The 21671-nt window shown below is 34.9% G+C and overlaps 1 protein-coding gene and 1 long non-coding RNA gene across 2 annotated transcripts; one reads left to right on the plus strand and one right to left on the minus strand.

Annotated features, from left to right (window-relative positions):
• Positions 1-356: 356 nt before the first annotated feature.
• Positions 357-14287, minus strand: LOC136825384 (uncharacterized). The gene is made up of 4 exons (XR_010849318.1): positions 14206-14287; positions 13029-13275; positions 12169-12310; positions 357-11526 (listed from the first exon to the last, which is right to left on the minus strand). It is a non-coding gene; the product is annotated as an uncharacterized lncRNA (long non-coding RNA).
• Positions 14288-15229: 942 nt separating this feature from the next.
• mRpL24 (mitochondrial ribosomal protein L24) lies at positions 15230-20194 on the plus strand. The gene is made up of 6 exons (XM_067081662.1): positions 15230-15398; positions 16850-17022; positions 17432-17563; positions 17743-17836; positions 18067-18227; positions 19963-20194. Exons 1-6 carry the CDS (start codon positions 15303-15305, stop codon positions 20096-20098), a joined length of 792 nt encoding a protein of 263 aa, XP_066937763.1. The 5' UTR covers positions 15230-15302; the 3' UTR covers positions 20099-20194.
• The last annotated feature ends 1477 nt before the right edge of the window (positions 20195-21671 follow it).

Raw genomic sequence — 21671 nt, forward strand, 5'->3', positions numbered from 1 at the left:
GAGGTACTGGATTTTGAAAGTGCTTATTCAAGCCATCTGCTCGTGTTTATAAAGAACTTTAAGATTACACATTGTAAGTATACATAGGTAACATACATTCAAATGCCTGCAAATTAAGAGGATTGTTTTATAAGTAATACATTCCTTTTAGCAGTACATATAGTTTTTTTTTAAACTTCAATGGCAACATACTTTTTAATATACTAGAATGCTGTTTGTATGTAAACACTGAGCTTCAAATGTATGAGAATACTGTGTATAAAAACATTTCAAGGTATCATAATTTCAGGATACTGCATCACAATAATGTAGAATGTTGTATTAAATGGTAGGTGTGTTCAAAAGAAAGACCAGTAAAAAAACAGACTACAAAATACTTTTATTGTCCATAAACAAAACATGGAAAAGAATTATACCTGGTAAATGAATTTTCAACTTTTTTCTTCATAATATTTAGTGTCCCCCCAAAATAGGGGCTGACCTTATGATTTTGCTGGCACTAAAGAGCCCTTCCCTTACTGTCCTGCTTACCAGAGAACCTATAAAGAAGTCATAAACAGTTATAGCAAATCTCCCTTTACAAGTATAGTGTTGTCAACACTTCTCTGAATGGGAAATGGTGGTATGTGATGGCTGTTTGGTTACTAGAAGCAATCTGTCCCTAAGACATCATCCAGTTGGTTAACATTCACTGAAATAGTTATCTTTAAAAAGACCCATAACAGTCTTGGAGAACTATATTTTGAGTCTTTGCTTCTGACATTTTTGCGTGTTGACAGTCATTGCTGAGCAGAAATTCATCAAGGTGTTACAAGTGTCAGTACCAGATACAATCTTGAACTCAAGGCTTGAGAAAATTCTTGTATCTCACCTGTACTTTAATCAACTGTCAGTTTCTGTAAGTTCCACAAGACTAACTTGAGAGCAAGCTGGCTGTAAAATCATGACTAGATAAGGTAATAAAATGGAATTAAGATTTCAACTTGTTCAAGGGATCTTAACTGCATCCTTAGTGATGTGGCTTCATAGCCCTCTGATGAGATTTTAGCAGTTAGGTTTCCCTACTTAACATCACGACTGATAAGAGTACAGTACCAGGAAAGTTTGTTAAGACACAAGACGAGTGCTTGAGTAACATTACTACATAGTTGAAAGGTGCCCTCTTAAGACATTTCAGATAGGCAATTCAGTTTTGTTACATACCCTATTTTCCCATTGAAGTGCAAAACCTAGACTCGGTCACATTTATGAAGAGAGATTATTCAAAGCGTGTCAGCATTACCAATAATTCTTCCACACTCCTTTGAGATTACAAATACTTGGATAAGCAGAATAACATTTGACTGCAGAATTGCCAAAATCACCAAAAAAATAATGTATATTAAAAGCAGCCTTCAATGACTAACAAAAGTTTCTCTCCATTTATGAAAAAATATTTTGACTATCAGGAACATCTTTTCAAGCAGATATCTTCTTAATTTGCCATGAATATCAACAACTTCAAATATCTGCCCAGCTTAACATATAAATTAGGTAATGCAGTACGGATTCATGTGATTTACGCAGTAGCTAACCTGAAGCCTACTTATATCATTGCATCCATAAGAACACTGTAAAGCCACTTGAATGTAAATGTATCATTAATATTCTGACATTTTTAGGTTACTTAAATGTTGCAAGTCACACCTTGGACAGAAGTCCCTATTTCAAGTACAGATCATCATACCAAGATAATAAAAGCTCCCTAGAAAGCAATAAAACCAAATACTTGTCCAAGAGATATTATTCATACAATGCTTCTTCTTGAGCAAAAGACTTTGGAAAAGTGGGGTGACATCAATGCAGGGTACTACCCTGATACCCCTAGCTTCCCCCCAACCAATAAGGTATCTGATCGGACTGCTGTCACATTCCCCTACATTGACGAGTTAGCACAGGCAGTACACCCACTAAAGTAAGACTCTGAAAGACATGCATTTGATAACGAAGGTGATCTTAGATACCAAATACAGCAATCAAATATTCCCCAAGAGGGCAACTACCTGATCTTTACATAAAATTAAAACACCTGCACATAATAATGCTATTTCCTGCATATTCTGTTACCCAGAAGCAACAATATTTGAAATGTGCCCTTCTTACTCCTTGTACATATGGCCATCTCCAATTTCTGGTTGTCCTTTGTAAGCCTGAATCCTTATTGAAAGGTTGTTGCTTCCATTTAAGATTAGCTCAGACACCTGCATTTTGTTCCAACTGACTCTTGACACACCAACACATTCCAAGTAGATATGGACCACATAATATTGATGCAAGTGAAGTGCTGTGAATGAAATACATAACTCTACTTTGCATGCTCATCATGTGCTAACAAATATATGAACAAAAGATCACCTACATGAAAAGAATACCACTGCAAAGGGTAACAAAATCCATGAATACAAACAACCAACATGTAGTATGCTAAAAACCCGATACAATAACAAGTTTCCATTTAACCTGCAATCCACAAGAAGCATTATCTGTACCTTATTTTTAACAGCCATAGAAAATTTTGCCACTCTCAATACTGCAAAGAAAATACAGATATTTGTACAAAAAGACTGCAGCAATTGTATGCTTCAGCACTGTGGATACTGAGAGTTAAAAGATAACAATCGTTACTCCAAATTGTGGAGAAATTTATCAAGATGATCCAAGGTAATTTGATGCTAACACAGCACAAGCAATTACAATGCACCATCCACCTTAAAGCTCTATCAAAAGAACATGCATAAAGCAACACCAAAATTGAAGTAAGAATTAGCTGCAATCTAACATCCTATGAAGAATAGGAAGCCTTAATGAATAAGAAGATCAGAACAAATGCCCCTAAACACATCACATCACTCACCAATTAAGACAACTATGTACTACTTCAGAACTTAATGCACAAAAGATTAGTCCCAAGCAAAAATCATGCAAGTAACCTTGCTACAAATAAGAGAGAGAATGAGGTCAACCTGAAACAAATAACTGAGGCTTTTATTGATTGACATAAAATGAGAGCCTGGTGTAATAATATAGAATTCCAACCAGTGAAGAAGTTGACCTCACATGTACAGCAGCTAGCAAAAGTTATGTCCATCATTGCATGGTATATTGATCATTCTATTTCACCACTTACTTGCAAGAGAGACAGGCACAAAGTGACATTGGATCCTAGAGTATTCAAGATTTACAAAGTGGTATAAAGCTGCCAAAATCCTTCAAACACAACCCATAACTAAGGACACTTGGCAAGCTAGCAGTAACAGCTCTAACCTTGAATGAACTATGTGAAACTGGAAAATAACAAACAAGTCAACAAGCTTACAAATACAGTACATACATTGATCCCAGAGGATCCGTTTATGCATTACCTTCTCAAAAGCCTTTGCCCTTCCTCTAACAAACCTATGACCTAGCACAAAACATGCATACCAAAGAGGTCATGTCAATTTGTACGAACTTACACAGCAATGTCAACGCCCCTCTATATTTCTACGACAATGATGCAGATCCATGACTCGAGGAAAACTTTTATGAATAAACTTCTTGTTTTTCTCTAATTAAAATGATTCTTTCACAATACTGTACTCAACCAGAGCTACCTCTTTCTCCATAACTAAATAATACTTACTGCTATAAACTTTATCTATGACTGGCACAGCACCAGAATGTACAAATGAGTTTGTAACCTCACAAACAACTTTCTACCTAATTTATCTGCAAACTGAATGCCCAAAGGAAAAGATAAAGTCAGCACAAATTTGCAACTCTAAGAACAAAGCCAGTGGTTCCTAAAGGCCAGAATAATCTAATGTCAACAACTTATCAGCATCACATACTAACTCAAATTAGTATTCAATCTTTCATATGCCATACATAGTATGTAATGAAAATCAAGGGCCATTCACAGACCAAAAGCAATAGAGAAATCACTATGTCCACAGAAAAGGTTTAGTATAAAGAGTAAAGACTGACTTCCTAAAACAAATACTATACAGACTGAGATTCAAACATAAAAGATATACAGTATATAGAGTAGGTATGGTATCTAATGCCATTGAGACATAAACAGATAAAAGGAAAGTTAACAAACGAGTTTAAAAAAAAGAGCAAAACCCAATGTGGTATGAATATTAATCAGCATAAGTACTGCTGGCTAAGAAACAATGCTTACCTTCACAGAGAAAATAACTAAGACAGAAACTATGGGACTTAAAAAAAAGCAACAATATGTCAAACTGAAACCAAATAATAGCAGCAGAGAGAGAGAGAGAGAGAGAGAGAGAATATGGATTCACTGACTAGGCCTCTAACTTAATGTTTGTGGTTAAAAGAGTCCACATGCTTATTGGACAGCTGATAGGGACTTCTTTGTGGAAATCACACATCACAAGAGGAGAAATTTAAATAATCTATCATTTAACTGATGCTGAATAAAAAAAATGGCTGACAGTGAAACACTACAAGTGGAAAATTTAAGTGATTATAGACAAATGTTTGTAATATTCAACAACATAATAAGCAATTTCATTTCCATTTAGTAAGAGATCATGGGAGAAAACTGCCTGTTAAACAGACATAGCTTAACAGATCAGAGAATGACCAGAAAACCAACATTATTTATGACAAAAGGGATGATGAGGAACTTATGAAATCAAAGTTATTGCTAAAATCACAAATTTCTTTCAGCATCTTGAACTGAAAACCTGATGTGCACTTTACTGTCACAGAAATGGTTTATACGGAGCAGATAATGACAGAGATACCTCATGAAAAATCTACATAAAGGGCAGTTACCCAAAGAAACACGACAGCTAATGACAGCAATTCCAAAAAAAAAAACTCGACAAACAGGATACCTAATGAGAGCAATACCAAAAGAACACCAACAGAAATGGGAGCTAATGACAGCAATGCTCCAAGTAACAACTGGATTTGAGTCAGCAGAGAATATACATATTGCTTAAAAAATAAAAGACAAAATGAGATCCATCTTAGGTTTATATATAGTCTGTTGACCCCATCTGTAGGGTTTTCAGCTGAAGATTTAAAGAAAGAATGAAAGAAAAGGTGAAGCATGCTGTACACTACTTCAGTATTCTTTTCAACTATAAAATGTCTTCCAGTGAATGGTACAACACTGAAAATGCATTTCATAACAGGAATGCAATAACTAAAACAGATATGATACCACACTTCTTAAACTTCTTTATCAGTCTTTTGGCCAACCTTCTGGCACAACCCAGCAACAACTGAGGTGCCAATAACACCAGCGTTATTGAGAAACATCCGCCACTCAATACAATGGACGTAACAAAATATACATTTAAAGTGAGCCTCAACTAATATATATTGCATCCCCCTTAGTTTAACCATCAAAGCTAAATGAAAATGAGAAACTCATAAAATAGTCTATCAAAAGCAAGGAAATTTGGAAGATAAACAACAGAAAAATGTATATCTACTGCATATGACTTGTACAAGTCAACACAACACAAAACTCCACAACCTAATCTTCCAAAAGACACTAATGAACATTTTTAGGAAGAAAAACAACTCAGTTTTTGAAAAATTCCCCCATACACATTAGTGTCAACCAAAATGATTTTCCACCAACAGAAACAACTCATTACACAACAATGACAACTTCATATATTGAGCTTTCAAGACATTTTTAGCCATTGACAATTTTTGAATTCCATTCAAGACAGAAAATGGCAACTTAGGCACTCAAATCAAACAAATCTAACATAATTACCATGACCATTTTGCTACAGCTCTTAACACAGATTAGCAGGAATTAACAATACATGTACAGACAATTTAAGAAAATGAAAGGTTGCTGCATCAATTCTGGCGAAATGATGCAACCATTTGCATTTTATGTTTTTCCTCCATCCATTATGCAAAAATAAACACTGCATGCAAATAAAACTTGGACATGTACAGAGTGATAATGACTTCTTTCTAGAATGTTTTTAAAAGCCTAAATATCAGAAAATGTACCCGAAACTCTTGTGTCCATCGTGTGATATGTGGCAGTTGTAAACAAAAAAGGCCCTAAAATGAATGACTTCTGCATTCAAGTTTTTATGACTCTATAATGCTTCCTCAGATGCAATGGTATACATAGGCTTCAAGCTAATTACCACACTCTCACATACTCTAATCAGCATTCCTTAATTTCTTGGTCTAATTAAGCACTTATCAAAGTGTTTGTATTCACATCAAATTAATAAAGATGTCCAACTCAAAAAAAAAATAATTTCCTGTTAATCAATCCACTTCATTATAAAAACAGTGATATTTGATAGTCACTGAGAGCAAACTTTGAAATGCACTCTTATTTGGCAAGTTATGCATCTCAACAGCAGAATGTATTCTGTTTGTCCAAGTATGTTTACTCCCAAACCAATGTAAAAGATTCACAGCTGCTTATTTCACTTTCTGAAGACTCTATTTCATAAGAATTGAACTTATCATCTAGCTTATACATTCAAGACAAAAATTAGGTTACTTGCAAAACTAAATTACCCCTGAGGAACATCTTATAAAAACTGAGCCTTTCATTTCTATGGTAATGTTACCCAACTACTTTACAGGTATTTACAACAATACTTTCCATGCGCAGTATTCTGTATGTCAGTCAAAATGTGAGTAAGGAACCAATCTGCAAGACAAAAGGTCCTCAAAGGGCTATGAAACTACAATATCAAAGATGGCCATAGATCAGTGAAAGAGTTTATAAAATCTAAATCCATTTGTTCCCTCTTTAGTCATAACTTTAAGAGGAAACTATGCTCCGCATTAGATAAGTGAAACTTCAAACATCTGACAGTTGGGCAGGTGACAACTGTGACTCATGATTTTTCTTAAGTTTGGTGGACAAGTTTATTTCTGGTTGTGTGACATTTGAAACACCTTTAAGAACTTCAAGTTCAACAATGTCAAAACTATCAATAAGACAAAAATCTCAGCAGCAAAGTCTTAATCTCCAAATTGTTATCAAACTGATTAGAGATACCTATTCCAGGAAATATTAACTAGAAGATGTCCAAGTGACAAATAGCTCTGAGAAACCAAACAGTTGACATATACTGTACTTTAATTTCCATCCAGAGAAGAAAAGCAACACCACACTTGTTGTAGAAGTCTGTCTGGACTGTTTAAGACTATTATGAGACCTCAGGTAGCAGGACAGCAGGGGAGACTCAAGTAACACCAGCACAGTCCCACAAGGCCAGCCCCTTGGGTGGTGGCACTAAGCCTTTATTTTATTGTCCTTTCCAATTTTAACAAACTACACCTGGAAGAGAACTGCAACTTTACATTCATGATTACATCCATGACTAAAATGACTATGAATTTCATTTTGACATAAGCCTGAGACCATGATGAACCCTGCTTAATCATGTTAAAGAAAATTCAAAGTACCTTTTCAATACTGTACAATGAAATAACCTGAAATCATTCTTTCTTTTAATTTCATATTCTGGCCTCTAAATACAGTGCTTTTATATTCATGGCCAAGAAGGTCAAGATTCCATGCTACCTTGTATTCAGAACACAGCCTTAGTTACAATATAAGAAGCCACAGGCATGTTCAAACTTATGTCAAAAGAAATTTTACATGAAGCAAAGTTACTGTGAATATTTAAAAAGTTCTCTACAATAACCAAATTACCACCTGCATAAGACTTTCAATAACTTTTGACATTTACAATATATTGATGAATTCAAAGTTATACCATACTGCAGGAGTGGCCAAATTCATCTACTGTTATGGGGCTTTACTTTAGTATTTTTGTGTACAACAAATCCTGGATATAAAAACATATCTGCAAATTAAATCTGTATGTGGACACTATTACATTAATACCTGCACACTTCAAATCTGAACTAAAAGTTCTAGGCAGATGTAAATTAACTTTCACCATATGAAAATAAGCATAAAATTCTGGAATAAAGGTGAAAAGCCCTGACCTACACATATATAAAATAAAATGAAAACTATCAAGGAACAGAAAAACTCTGGTGTGGTTCAGGACTATGAAAAATTACTTATTCTTGGTGAAATGATACCAGAAACTCTAAGATAATTCTGTGTTTCAAGAATTCAAAACTGTTACCTAAACTGGCACTTATCACTGGAATAGGCAAAGAAACTCAGAGCTGAATTTATAGATATAAGTTATGAGGTAGTTGGTAAGCACCAACTCTCCTCTAAAACCTCTCATTCCTTTATTTCCCTGAATGAAGCAATCTTTGGGGCCAGATTAAAAACCAGAAATGAAAGATCATTGTACAGGCAATATAGAAAAAACTCTGGATGGAAAACTGTATCACCAAACTGCCACAAAAATACACTAAAAATTCTTGAAATGACTTTCAGACAATTTGTGAGGCCAGATAAAAAACTAGAGAAAAAACATCATTGTGGAAACAATGTAAAAAAAAAAAACTCTGGAAAACTGTACCTCCAAACTGTCACACAAATATACTAAAAAATTACTGAAAGGCCTTTTAAGCTATCACTGAATAATGGAATATGTTATGTTATATATAATTATTTCTAACAGTATATTTAATTAATACTACAAACAAGCCTGATATGATTTAAATTGAAGTTTGGTGACTTGTAAAGTCTAGTGTAAAACCAATTTATCCAACAGTCACACACAAATGTTCACATTACCCCTCCTTCCTTGGAAACATTTTCTGCAGATTATCTCATTTAGAAATAGATTCAGTGTCATACATCAGAACACACAGAATTCAAAATTCATAGCTGTTAAAGGATTAGGTGCTACTCTGTCACCATGTGTGGTGGAACTGCTAAAATGTTTTGGATATAAAGTACCTAAGCTGATGTAGTACCAACTGAATCCAGCCTAACTAACACTACCTGTTCTTAATGGTAAAGCTCTCCATAGACAGTGTTGTGATCAAAGACCTGGTACTCATCTTTCTTGCTGGCTAGACAGGGCATTTCCTGCACAGGTACTGTCATCTATCATTTATGTTTCAAGAATTTGTCATTACTCAAATATACATTGCCTGACAGTTCAATCACACTGGCTAGAAAATAACAGAGGCCATGAAATGACTTGAAGACTTCCCTCTAGAAAAGACAGGGCAAATTAATTAAACTGCAATCATATACTGCATATGCCTTATTCTGCAGAGACCAGAGACTATAACCATAAATAGGAATAGTAACTGTTCCAACTTCCATTTCTACTATGAAAGCTAACAATAGACACAAAACCACAAAAAATGTATTCATGTCAATATCATTTGAGTGATATATAGATATGACACAAGCATGTCAGAAAACAAAGAAAAATACCTTTACTATAATAAAAATCTCATCACCAGCAGTAACCATGCACTCATTTGCAATTGGTGATCAATAACAACACCTTTATCAAAAAATAAAAGTGAAATACAGACATATCAATTCATGAATAACGTTTAGGAAAAAGATAAGACCAACGAAAAGCTCTACAAAGAATACTCCTGAGATAAAAACCACTAACAAAATGTTTTCACTCATCAATGAAGCCAGGAGAGAAGCAAAATCATTAGGCCCAGACCAGTGATAAGGCTTCACTATAAAGTAAAAGGTTTGCTTTCCAAATGAACACACACACTCATTAAGATACCATAAAAAACTGTGCTTTACATAAATTTTGACAAAGTATTAGCAATACCTTAGAGATCATATCCACCAACACAAAAACTTACAGCAAAACTTACTTTTTCAAATGACTTATAAAGTTTGGCCACTCCTGTAGAGCAGTGAGATATTAAACCCTAACAAGATCATTAACAAGCTGAACACATTTATAAGATCTGGACAGAGAAAAATTTCTTTCTTCATTAAAAAGGGAGGGGCTGAGATGCAAAACATCTCATTAGAAACTTTGCTTTGATGCCAAACAGTGATCAATTTGTCTAATAAAACATTTTGATTGTGTGGAATCTAAATGACAAGCCTCAAATAGTAAGTCTTAGCAAGGATTACTTAAAATAAAGAGAAGAAACAAGACCATCTGATTTCTTGAGCTCACCTTTCCTGTTATAAGGATTCGTTCTGCAACTGAGAAACTTTAAAAATTAAATGAGTAATTTTACAAAAATCTAACTTTAAAGTTTCCTTTAAGCAATTAAGTTTAAACGTAAAATAAAATGTATGCAGCCAGTTAACAATGCTGTACAACAAACTTAAATTAACATGAAACACAGAATGCCAGGAAGTTGAAATTAATAAACACTGTGTACACTGAATTACATCAGAAACCATACCAATGGAACCTCATCAGTGTTACTAAAAGGAAGTTGGAATTAATGCAAATTGTATAAAATAAACTGCATAAAAAAAATCATATCAAATGTACTCAATGGAACCTCAACAGTAACTAATGGCAACTGAACCTAGATTTGCATACCATATGACCTGTACGAGGTGGATGATCTTACTTGAAATACTTATTGCTAAGCTAACCTTAAACATACTACAAGGTATTTCCTACAATTATTCTCGGCATACTGTACTTTGGATACTGCTTGCAAAGATGCTGCTACAAGCACTATACTAGTATATCACGCCTAAAACAACTTCACTGAAACCCATATAGCCCTACAGAATCTAGGATAGTCTTTCTTCTGTTGAAAAGATACAAGATCACTGATGGATTAAATGACCTTAATAACTATTTCAAGATCATTTGGAATTACTATACAAAATCTAAACCCTATTTCCTATATCATAAAAAAATCTAATCCTAGAAAATAGGATTACTCCAGAGATGACAGAAAGGAAACTCCTGGAATGTGGGGCGTGATGGTCACTAAAGATCCAAATGATGGTACGAAACAACATGAAGAGGGATGTCATGTCAAAGGCAAAAGGTTCAAAAGAATCTTGATAGCCAGCAGGATAAGTGGGTTACAATAAGGTTTCTGACTTCAGAAAGTTCCACATACAGTTGAGGCTTTCCAAAATAAAAGCTTAAAATGTGTAATGTGAATGGGTCAGGTTTAACTTTATGCACTCTACAACAGGGTGGCCTGATTTAGTAAATACATAAATGAACAAACTCAGATTGATTTTAAATGCCTCCAAATCCAGACAATTAAATATACCAAATAGTTTTCAGTGACATCCTCACATTCAACATGGCTTCTACCATTTAGCAAAGTAATGCAAGATCAAAACAATTCCATTTTCCGCTTAAACCACGATGAAAAGATTAAACCTCCTGGCATCTGGACTCTTACAAAATAATATTCACACAGTCCTAGAAATCGTCAATTATGATTTTTAACTCTGTGGTCTGGTTACATTACCTAATCAAAATAACAATAAAAATAATATTAATAACAATAACTATCATCTTATAATAACTGATTCTTCTTCTTTTTGTGCTAACTTGGACATTGGAAGACCCAAATTTATAACATTAGCCTCCAAAGTACACCAAAGTTTTCAATCTGTAAAGAAAAAGATGATTCTTAGCATTGCTATTACAAATGTTTAAATATGACTGATAGTATAAAAATTCTCCTTGAGTATTCTACCATTACTTAAATTCATAAAGCCAAATATTCTGACATTCTTTAATAATAATAATAATAATAATAATAATAATAATAATAATAATAATAATAATAATAATAATAATAATAATAATATACTGTTCATGAGTAATTTCATAAGACCAAGGAGTCTAAATTCTTATTGCTCATAAGTCTTGCCAAAGCATCTTGTTCTAGTAAATGAAAATTAAGTTTTATAATGTGAAGCTAATTTCTTCCATACAAACCCACATTCCCCAGACACATAGCTTATGAAGTCTTAAAAATTGAAAAGAATAGCAAAAAGTGACTGTTTACACATGAACGCCTTCTACCTTACAGTGTGCCTTATAACTCTGGACACTAACAGCAGTATATAACTCAAACTTGGCATTTGACAAGTGAGATAAGGCTCCCTTCTAAGGGACATTCATTCTTTACTAAACACTGCTTCATTGGTTCACATAATTATTCAATTTGCCCTTAACCTAATCTACGCACATGTAAAAGTAAGATATTCTTAATTTGTGGAGACACACCAAGATCAGTCTACAATACCTCTCCATCAAGGGTAATGGTAAATCAGGAAGTTGTCCTTTGCTTTGAGTCCCTCACTGACTGGGCTTGGCCTCTTGATGAAATATATTTGCTAGCAGTCTCCATGATCAAATAAACAATCTGTTTACTTTAAGACCCAAGTCTGAAAACAGAATGGAAACTCTTATTGTGACAATTACCATCAAAGGTCGAAAAAATTATAGAGGCAAGTGACGTTAATCATCTGTAACATATAATGTAGTGATAAGGCATTAGCAGTTGCAAAGTTGCTTGGCATTTGAAAAACTGAATGGTGCTTTATTTTTACACATAAGAAATAGACATAAATGACCTGTTCACTTTTAAATGACACAAACGTTATGAACATTATTGCATTAGTCTTGTATTGTACTGGCAGCTCTATGTTACAGACACATGGGCCACTTAACAAAAAATACAGGATGGATTCTGAAAATGTGGGACTAAGAATATTAAGTATCAAGTGGCTGGAAAATACACTAAGATCTTAAAGACAAAGATAGTTTGGACATGTGATGATAAAAGATGAGAAAAAGTTGGTCCAAAAAACAGCAGATATTGAAGTACCAGGATGGAATACTGCAAGAAGACAGAGGAAATCATAGACAAGAAAAAGATAGATACAGACCTTGACCTGATGAAAGTTCAGGCAGAGTGCATAGGACAGAGGAGAATGGAGAGGATTCATTTTATGTCTCATTTTATAAATACTTAAAGTTGACATAAAAATTTTAATGATTATATGATTAGAAGTTACCCACAAAGTAAAATGACCCAGTACATCTTTTTGTGAAACTAAGACAGCCACACATCATTCTACATAACAAAACATAGTACTATACCTTTGAAACCCTTCAGTCCTTGCCTCCTAATTAAAGCCATTTTCCCCTTATTATTGTCTCAATGAAAGCATCCTCCTAGAATCTTCATCCATTTGACAGACAGCATGACATGGTAATTTCTCTCACCCAATGATGGCAAATGTGATTCTATCACAATCATCTTTCAACGTGGAACCTGCTTTGGCCTCAACAAGTAGTAGTGTGTGCAAATCGCTCTGCGAAGTATTTGCAACTCCATCTTAATGACCTGAAATAAGAAGTTGGAAAAATAAATTAATAACAAGTACTTTCAGGACTCATACTAAGAATAACAATATCCCTGATGGTAGGGGCTGACCCATATCTGTAAGCAACTTCCTTGTCTATATAACATTTACAAAGGATTAGTATGCTATGCATTACATTTACTTACAAATCAATTCCAAAAAACATGAAATAAAAACAAGGTGATCAACCAATGGGCTTGCACAACTGACTTAATGAGGCAGATCCCATCGTGTGTAGCATTTGAAACAAGCATTTTAAGTTACAATACAAATGTCAGGTACAGCATTAGGTTAGGTTAGACTATGTAGCCTATAATAAAGTAGGCCACAGTGTTGCTCTGTCAGATACGGCACAATGAATGGCATTAAGGTAAAGTAAACTCAGGGTAAAACTGAAGATTACTACCGCACCTCTTTGGGTCAGCAACAACCCGTTTATGAGCGAAAGGGGCGACTTGTTTAGCCTAATGCCAATCCCTTGGAAATGAACATCAAATAATAAACAAAAGAGGGTAGCCTAAATATCATATCAATGAACAAAATACGTAAAATAACAAAACCATAAAAAATGTGGTAATTCAGGTTAGGTATAATATGGTTAGCTTTGGGGTGACACGGTTAGGCTAGGCTACGTAGCTTAGTTAGCAAAAAAGGTACAACAAAGGTATGCCAGGTTATATAAAAGTTAAATTCCGTCAGACATGTGTCTCCTTTTTCGAAAAATTCACCTAAATGTAAAAATCATCTAAAATTTTACGATGATTTTTTTCGTAAAAATAGTTATGATCATACGTAAAGTTACGCTTCCCAAATTTAATATTTATTAGTTACTCAATGCTTTTGAAACTTATCATAGATACTTAAATCATTAATTTGATATTAATGTAAATACTTGTAGAACAAGAAAATACCTGTAAATGTTCGGCGAAAGATACACCTTTAATTTATATAGTCCGCTGTCTGCCATTGTTGTTTGTTTATTTGACTCGTTTCAGTCACCTTCAGTTTAAAAATGTTTATAATGTTCTTGCTTACAAAGAAAATATTGTAGTATATACAACAGAATAAAATCAAATTCCATTATAAATTATTACGATTACATTTAGAAGATAACAACATAACAGTTTAACGTTGTCAATAAAGATTAGCGTTAAAAACTGCTCTGTTGAATCAAAGTCACAAAGGTAAGTCTATATAAAACACAAACATGCATATTCTTATACGTGTATACGTGTTCTTAGATTATGCATATTAAAGAGTGTATGAAATTGTTTGCACTAAATCTAAGTAAAATTGAGAATCTTAGAGGAAAACAACTAAAATCAATTACAAACATTTGAGATAAAAATCGCATGAGTATTTTATTCATGAAAGCCAACCTCGAATATCAACAGGAAATTTTTAAGATCATAAAAGGATAAATAACAGAAAAAGATTAAAGGGTGTCGAACTGCGAATGTTTACAATGCGAAAAGTTAAACAGATATTCAAAGCATTTCTTACTTTAATACCAAACATATGGTAACATTTAGAGCATAATGGTAGGCTATTTGGTTTCTTACGGCAGCCGTACCAAGAAGATAAAGACGAGTTAATGGCTAATATTTTCTTTTCACGGCTCTTTCTAGGGAGAAAGTAGACAACAGGAAAGAGTTCATCGAAAGAATATCTTAATTAGGAAATAGATAACAGGCAATAATTTGTCGAAAGAACGTGGTTACCACAGAGAAACAGAAAGTAGTTCATCAAAAGAATATGTCAATGAGGAAACCAATGACAGGAAATATTGCATCAAGAGAATATGTTAATAACGAAATAGATATACATAAATAATTTATAAAAAGAACATTTTACCACCGGAAAATTAACCTCAAACAAGCTCAATCACAACTAAGCTGAAAAGGGCGAGGAGGCGTTGCAAAGGAAAATCTCACCAATTACTACTACTACTAACACACCACCTTCTTCTTCTTTCCGGTGACGTCTTTACGGTTAAATAATTCTGAAAATGCCTCGAGTGACAAGTTTGGTCCGCTGCGTCGCAGATATGACGAAAAAGTCGTCCAATCTTCCCGAATCTTACATAAAAAGGGCTATGCAACAGGTAAACTACCTATGGTGGGCCTATTGGCCACCAGCCTTGTTTCCCCAAAGGCTTCCCGTAGCCTAGCGGAGGTCCTAACGTCGTAGGCTATGGTTATGAATGAGGTTTATCTTCACTTATTTGTAATTTTCCGAATGCTAATGTAATTTAGGTAGCATGGAGTGTAGGAAGACAGGGGTAGGCATACCAGTACAAAGGGGGTAGCCTAGGCTGTAAGTGTTACTTGCGGGGTCCAGGGAGAACAATGCCCCCCGACCAGGTCAGGACATGGTGCCTAAAGTTAGGAAGGTAAGTTCTGGTTAGGTCATTGCACATTGCTCTAGGATAGGTTAGGTTAAGGTTGTTTTGGTTAGGTCGTAGCCGGTGTCCGAACAGAAATTTAGTCCCACCAATCTGTTTCTGACCTTCAGGGCATCACACAATAAGTCAGGGCGGTTAAATAAGGCCCAGACAGATATTCAGGGCATGGTGCTCTAGTATAGGTTGGGTTTGCCCCATTATTACAGTTGGATTTCTCACACCCACCCCTGTCTCCCTACCCTGCATCAGCTCCATGTAAATTATCTGCCATAGTTTTCTAAAAATTTTATAGGCCTGTTTTGACGCCACTTCAGATGTGCAGTCGTCCCACCTTAGATATAATCTTGTGCCTTGTAATTTACTATTTATTAATGCTTCATTAGGTTTGTGTTTTATCATTTGCAATGTTTAATATACACTATGTGCTTAAGTAAATTTGCCTAAACATTAAAAGTATAGCCATGGGTTGTCATTGGTCAATTTTTTCAGTCATTTCGTGGCCCTTCCTTACAGGTATTGTTACATCCCTATCTATTGGCTAGTGGTTTTCTGACCAGCTCTTCAATGTCTCTTCTTATTACATGCCTAAAGTATCTTGGTCTTTGATATTTTTTTTTTTGTAAAATTTACTTTAAACCATTATCATATTTTGGACTTGAAAATAACATTTTCCTATGTTTTAATGTGTGCTTTAAACATTTCTAAATTCGTTTCTTTCGCTATAAAATTTTACATAAACCTGGACCACTCCCATGAGTGCCATGTTCAATACCAGCTCCATTAAAATGAATGTTAGAACATAAACCAAAGAGTAATTTACTCAGTAACAGTAAATTTGCAATAGATTTTAGCATGAGTTTTGTACTAATCATGGTAAGGAGACGTACAATCACAGCTTAAAAACTTCCAGTGTTGGAACAATGGGTAAAGTAAAATATCACATTTATTTTTTTACTCCACTCTTTAGACACCATATCCCTCTGTTAACTTCTCTTTCCTAATAAGATATTCATATGCTGTAGTCACATCTTTTCAAAATCTCTTCTGTTTACCTTGTCAGTGCCCTTGTTTCTTTTGCGCAGAGGTCCAGGCCTTACATTCCCATAGTAAGTCTTTGTCCTCTTTACTAATTAATGTTATTTTCTTTACAGGTTGAATGGAACCCACCTAAAGGCGTTCAGTACCGGCCTATTTCATTAAGAAAGAAGAAGTTTACCTTTTCAGTAGATAGGCCATGGACCCAAGAGTTCAGGCAACAGAATATGCCAGGGAGACAGAGGAAAAAAATATTTATTGAGCCTATAGCAGAATGGACATTTTTTAAGTAAGATTAAAATTGGTTTTCATTGCATTGTCTAAGCATTGCAGTAATGTTTTAAGGTTTTACAATCATCATGGTATGTTAATAGCTTAATACGGTGTACATGATTGCATTGGAACCATATATTGAATAAATCTCATATCCTGACATGCTACAATAGTTCAGAACAGATAGCCTAAAAATCTGAATACATACCTGAAGACCTATCATGAAATGACAATGTAAGTGGTGTGGTGCAGTGGTTCCTAAGTAGATATTTAAATTGAAAATAAGAGGTTCGTATTTATGGCAAAAATTAGATTTTGATCACTGACACTCACAAAAATATATTGCATGTAAAATTGTAAAGTGCTCAGGATTACAGTATTGCATTATATTTTAAGGATGTTTTCTCATTTTTTTTTTTTTTCAGGGGTGATCGGGTGGAAATCCTTGCTGGACCAGATAAGGGCAAGCATGGCCTTGTAAATTATATCGTTCAAGAGAGAAACTGGGTGATGGTTGAAGGCCTCAACTGTACATACGAAATGATGGGCAAGTCCAAGTAAGTAGTGAAGTAATATGTAGCCTAGACCCTTGATTTTGGCCTGAGAGTCAGTTTGTGTCTTTCAGTATTGACAGCATTCAGTTGGTATGGATACAGAATTGTCATTGTATATTTATTAAAAACTTACTTTTTAACACATTTTCCATGTAATTTGAGTTGTTTTCCTTTCTCAAAAGGAATTACCCAGGCATGATGATGAAGAAAGAAAACCCTCTTCTTGTGACAAATCAGGTTGCGCTGCTTGATCCATCAGACAATAAGCCAACTCAGGTAAGATGTGGATGCAAAGTTGGTCTTTCATTAGTGTATGCTAGTCAGTGTTTACTGACCTCATTTTAGTAGTGTCTTTGAAAAGAAGCATGAAGTGCTGTCCTAATGGTAAACTTGTTCATGTGTAGCCTTTTAATTTGTCAGATTGATCCAAGAGATTATGATTCTGAATTTAGATGACAAACTGTATATATATAATCATATACTGTACCTTATTGAAACATTTTTAGGCTGAATGGCGTTATACTGAATCTGGAGAACGTGTCCGTGTATCTGCACGAACTGGCAGGATAATCCCAATGCCCAAACAAGCTGAAGAAACTCCTGATTATAAAACCAAGTCAACTTACCCGGAGCAAGACAAGGACACCAAAGAAAAAGAGTTAACTCAGTAAGGCATTCCTCTTATTTACTTTTAAATTATTGTTTTTTGAAATAATGGAATACTGTATTATGAGTGAATCTTTTCAATAATTGTGTTTATGCCTTAGCAATTACAAACTTGTTTTACGAAAAGCCATGCCATCATCTTTATTTAGCAACAAAGATTGGGAATGTGTAGTGCAGAGTGTAATTTCTTGTCATAATTGCACAGTCCTTTTGCCTTTCTTTAGCCCTGTTCAGAAGGATCCTTTGTAGTGGCAATGGCCTCTTAAACTGTAGGTTTTTACGGTTTAAGGTTAAATTTTCTTCCATTTTTCCATGTTCCCCTCTGCCTTTCTCAAAAATTCAAGGGGAAGAAACATCAAATATGTTTAAATATAGGAGCCAGCATGTGTTTTTTTTTGTATCCACCTGAGGGTAAAGGGACTTCCTGATCGTGGATGTAGATCAGGGTGTTGTCTGGGAGTTGAAAGACTTAAAGATGATGCTTTTTGGGAATAGCCTGTTGATGAAAATTAAGGGACAGCTGTCCAGCATAGGTGGATGAGACATGTTGATTAAGAGCCTGGAACTCAAGCATCTGTTACTGAACCATGAGAACATCATGAAAGAACCTTGCAAGGTAACAAGCTTTTAATATCAACAGCACAATATCAAGAAATGACATTTAGAGGATGATGTCAAGAGCATGACATGGAAATAATATTGAAACACCCCTTATGGGGGTAGTATTGTCAGTGTATCTCATGCAGTGTAATGTAGGCATTAGTACTTTCTTCCATCTTAACTTTCCACCTTCTCCTAACAAATGTTTCAAAAGTGCAACTATGAGGTTTTCCCATGTTACATCTTTACAACCTTTTTACTCTCAATTTCCCTTTCAGCTCTGAATGACCTCATAGGTCCCAGTGCTTGGCCTAAATTTTATATTCCCATCCATTACAACATATGGAGCATGACATCAAGAGCCATTAGGAAATTTACATGTACTTATGATATCAAGAGCATGGCACAGCGCTGAATAATCCTGATGGGTTCCGGCGCTTGGTCTTCAACACCTAAATTTCATAATCAGTCAGTCAAGAGCATGGCACCAAGTTTATGGAGTTAAAGTATGACGTCAAAGATGTCATCAGGTGCACTATATCTAGCTCGATACTGAAGTGGTAATCTGAAGTGCTACGTTACCCAAGAAACAGGCACCTGTTAATAATCATGAGACAACAGGATGTCAATAAGGATGAGAGGATAGAAGCAGAGTGACTGCAATTAAAAAACTCCTTTTCATTTGTTTATTAAACAAAATACTGATGTTTATTGGAAATTGTGGCCCATGAAATTTGACATTGTTATTGATAATAGGTGTTAGAGCTGTAATGATACAAGTAAGTGTGGTTTTGTTTTTTGGACTTTTCCCAAGAGACTCCAGATATTCAAGGTTTGATCCCTCTATGGACACATCCAAAAATCATAATGTAACTGTTCTTTATCCGTATGATTGCACATAAAGGAGTTAAAAATATACGTGTATAGTACAGGCAAGGTTCATTAAAATTTTGCATTGAAATACAATAATGCATTCCACAAAACTGGGTAGTGTTATTTTCATATTGAATCAGTGTAGCCGTCATAGTGAAGGCAACAGCTGTTTAGGTTTTAATAGTTTTTACCAGATTTGATTTCACTATTTTGTATTTAATTTTGTAATTCACGTCTTCTGACATTTAATCACTTTTTTTCAGGATTACCTTCGAGCCCTCCCATCGGACCTTCGAAATGGACATCATGGAGAAAATGGGCATCAAAGAAGACAGAGTGCCAAGGAAAACTTTCTGGTATTCAGTCCGGCATCGCTCTTTCGATTTCAAAGAATTCTGAATGCTTACCTAATTTTTTATTTTATTTTATGACCTGTAGTAATAAATCTGGATTCATGTACATTTTGTGTATTAGATAAAGCTTTTTTTCCCAACATCTTTTTGTTTCTTTCTTGCAAAAGAGATTATTTTTTCTAGGATCCAATGCAAGTGCAGTTCAGAATCTAAGTGGTTGGTTGGTTTAGATTAACAGGCCTTTGGTCCTTGCTGAATAATAGCCCCTAGGTATTTGGAAGGCCCTGAAGTGAATGAAAAGCCAAGGATGGCTCTCTGAACTTGGCTCAGCCAACTGACACCTTTGGATTCCAAAGCAATACTTGGAAGATAGTGTTGGCAGAGGATTTGAATGCAAGAAGGTAATACAGTAGCACTTCATCTTAACAGATGCTATGGGGCTAGCTTTGTGATAAGTAACAAAGACCCTGTATATAGACTGCTCTTGAATGTTTTCAAAATACTTTACAGCTATCAGCAATTCCACATAGTTCCCAACATAACTAACCTGTAGTTACTTAACACTCAGTTAAAGAGGTTAAACTGAAAATGTATCACATCTAAAATGGTACCATATAAAAATAATCATAATAAAACAGCTGATAAGTACACACAAGTCCATTAAATTAAGGTGTTACTGGAAGTCACTTAGAAGCTATTTAAGTTTGGTTGACTGGTGCAAATCCCAAGGTACACACTTGGCTTGGAATACCCTTTAGTACCTTAACACTTAAAGGCTGCCTTTGGGTAATGGCCTGTTATGGCATAGGCTTGCTTGACCTAAATCAAACACCCTACCCAGAGAATTCTGACGCTGGACTGTGTAATCTTTAGAAGATTACTGGTTTCATACAGTAAATGCCTGAAGAGGTGGCATAACAATTGTTATAGGCTGCCTTAAAGAAGGAGGAATTCTGCCATGAGATCAATCAAAAAGTGACTGAAATAGTACCTTTGGAGGGGAGAGAAAGAATATATTTTGTGGGACTGAGGGAGACGGTTAAGACATGAATTGTCTTCGATTCAGCCCTATCACGGAGTGACAAAACAAAATCACCCAAAAGGACAATAAATTTTAAAGCAAAACTTCAATAACTAAATTAAACAAAATTAATGGCATTTAAACTATACACATTCCATGTTTTAGGTGGAGACTTAGCAATTTGACCAGTTTGATCTCTCGAAGACAAGAGGTAATATGGATACCCAAAATATTAACAGAACTTTGAGATTCAACTCTATTTCCCTCTGAAATAGTAAGAAACTGGCGGGAGGTAGGGCAGTGAAATACGAAGAAACAATGTTTGGAAGGCATTTGATTTCACTAAGTTACTAGATTCTCACTGTGAGATTGGCAGAAGAGGATTGGTTTATAAAAGAATAAGAAATGTGATGGGTTGGATCAACAGCAAAAAGCTTGGTTATAAGGAGAGATCGAACAGAGGTAATCATTGATAAAAGGGAAGGGGGGGAGAGACAAGAGTACGTGAAAGAAAAACAATACAGATGAGGGTGGAGGTGGATATCACACCATCAACAAATATAAAGTGAAAACTGGAAATAAGTTACAGAGCTAAGGG

This window comes from Macrobrachium rosenbergii, chromosome 37, assembly GCF_040412425.1.
Source record: "Macrobrachium rosenbergii isolate ZJJX-2024 chromosome 37, ASM4041242v1, whole genome shotgun sequence".
NCBI lineage: Eukaryota > Metazoa > Arthropoda > Malacostraca > Decapoda > Palaemonidae > Macrobrachium > Macrobrachium rosenbergii.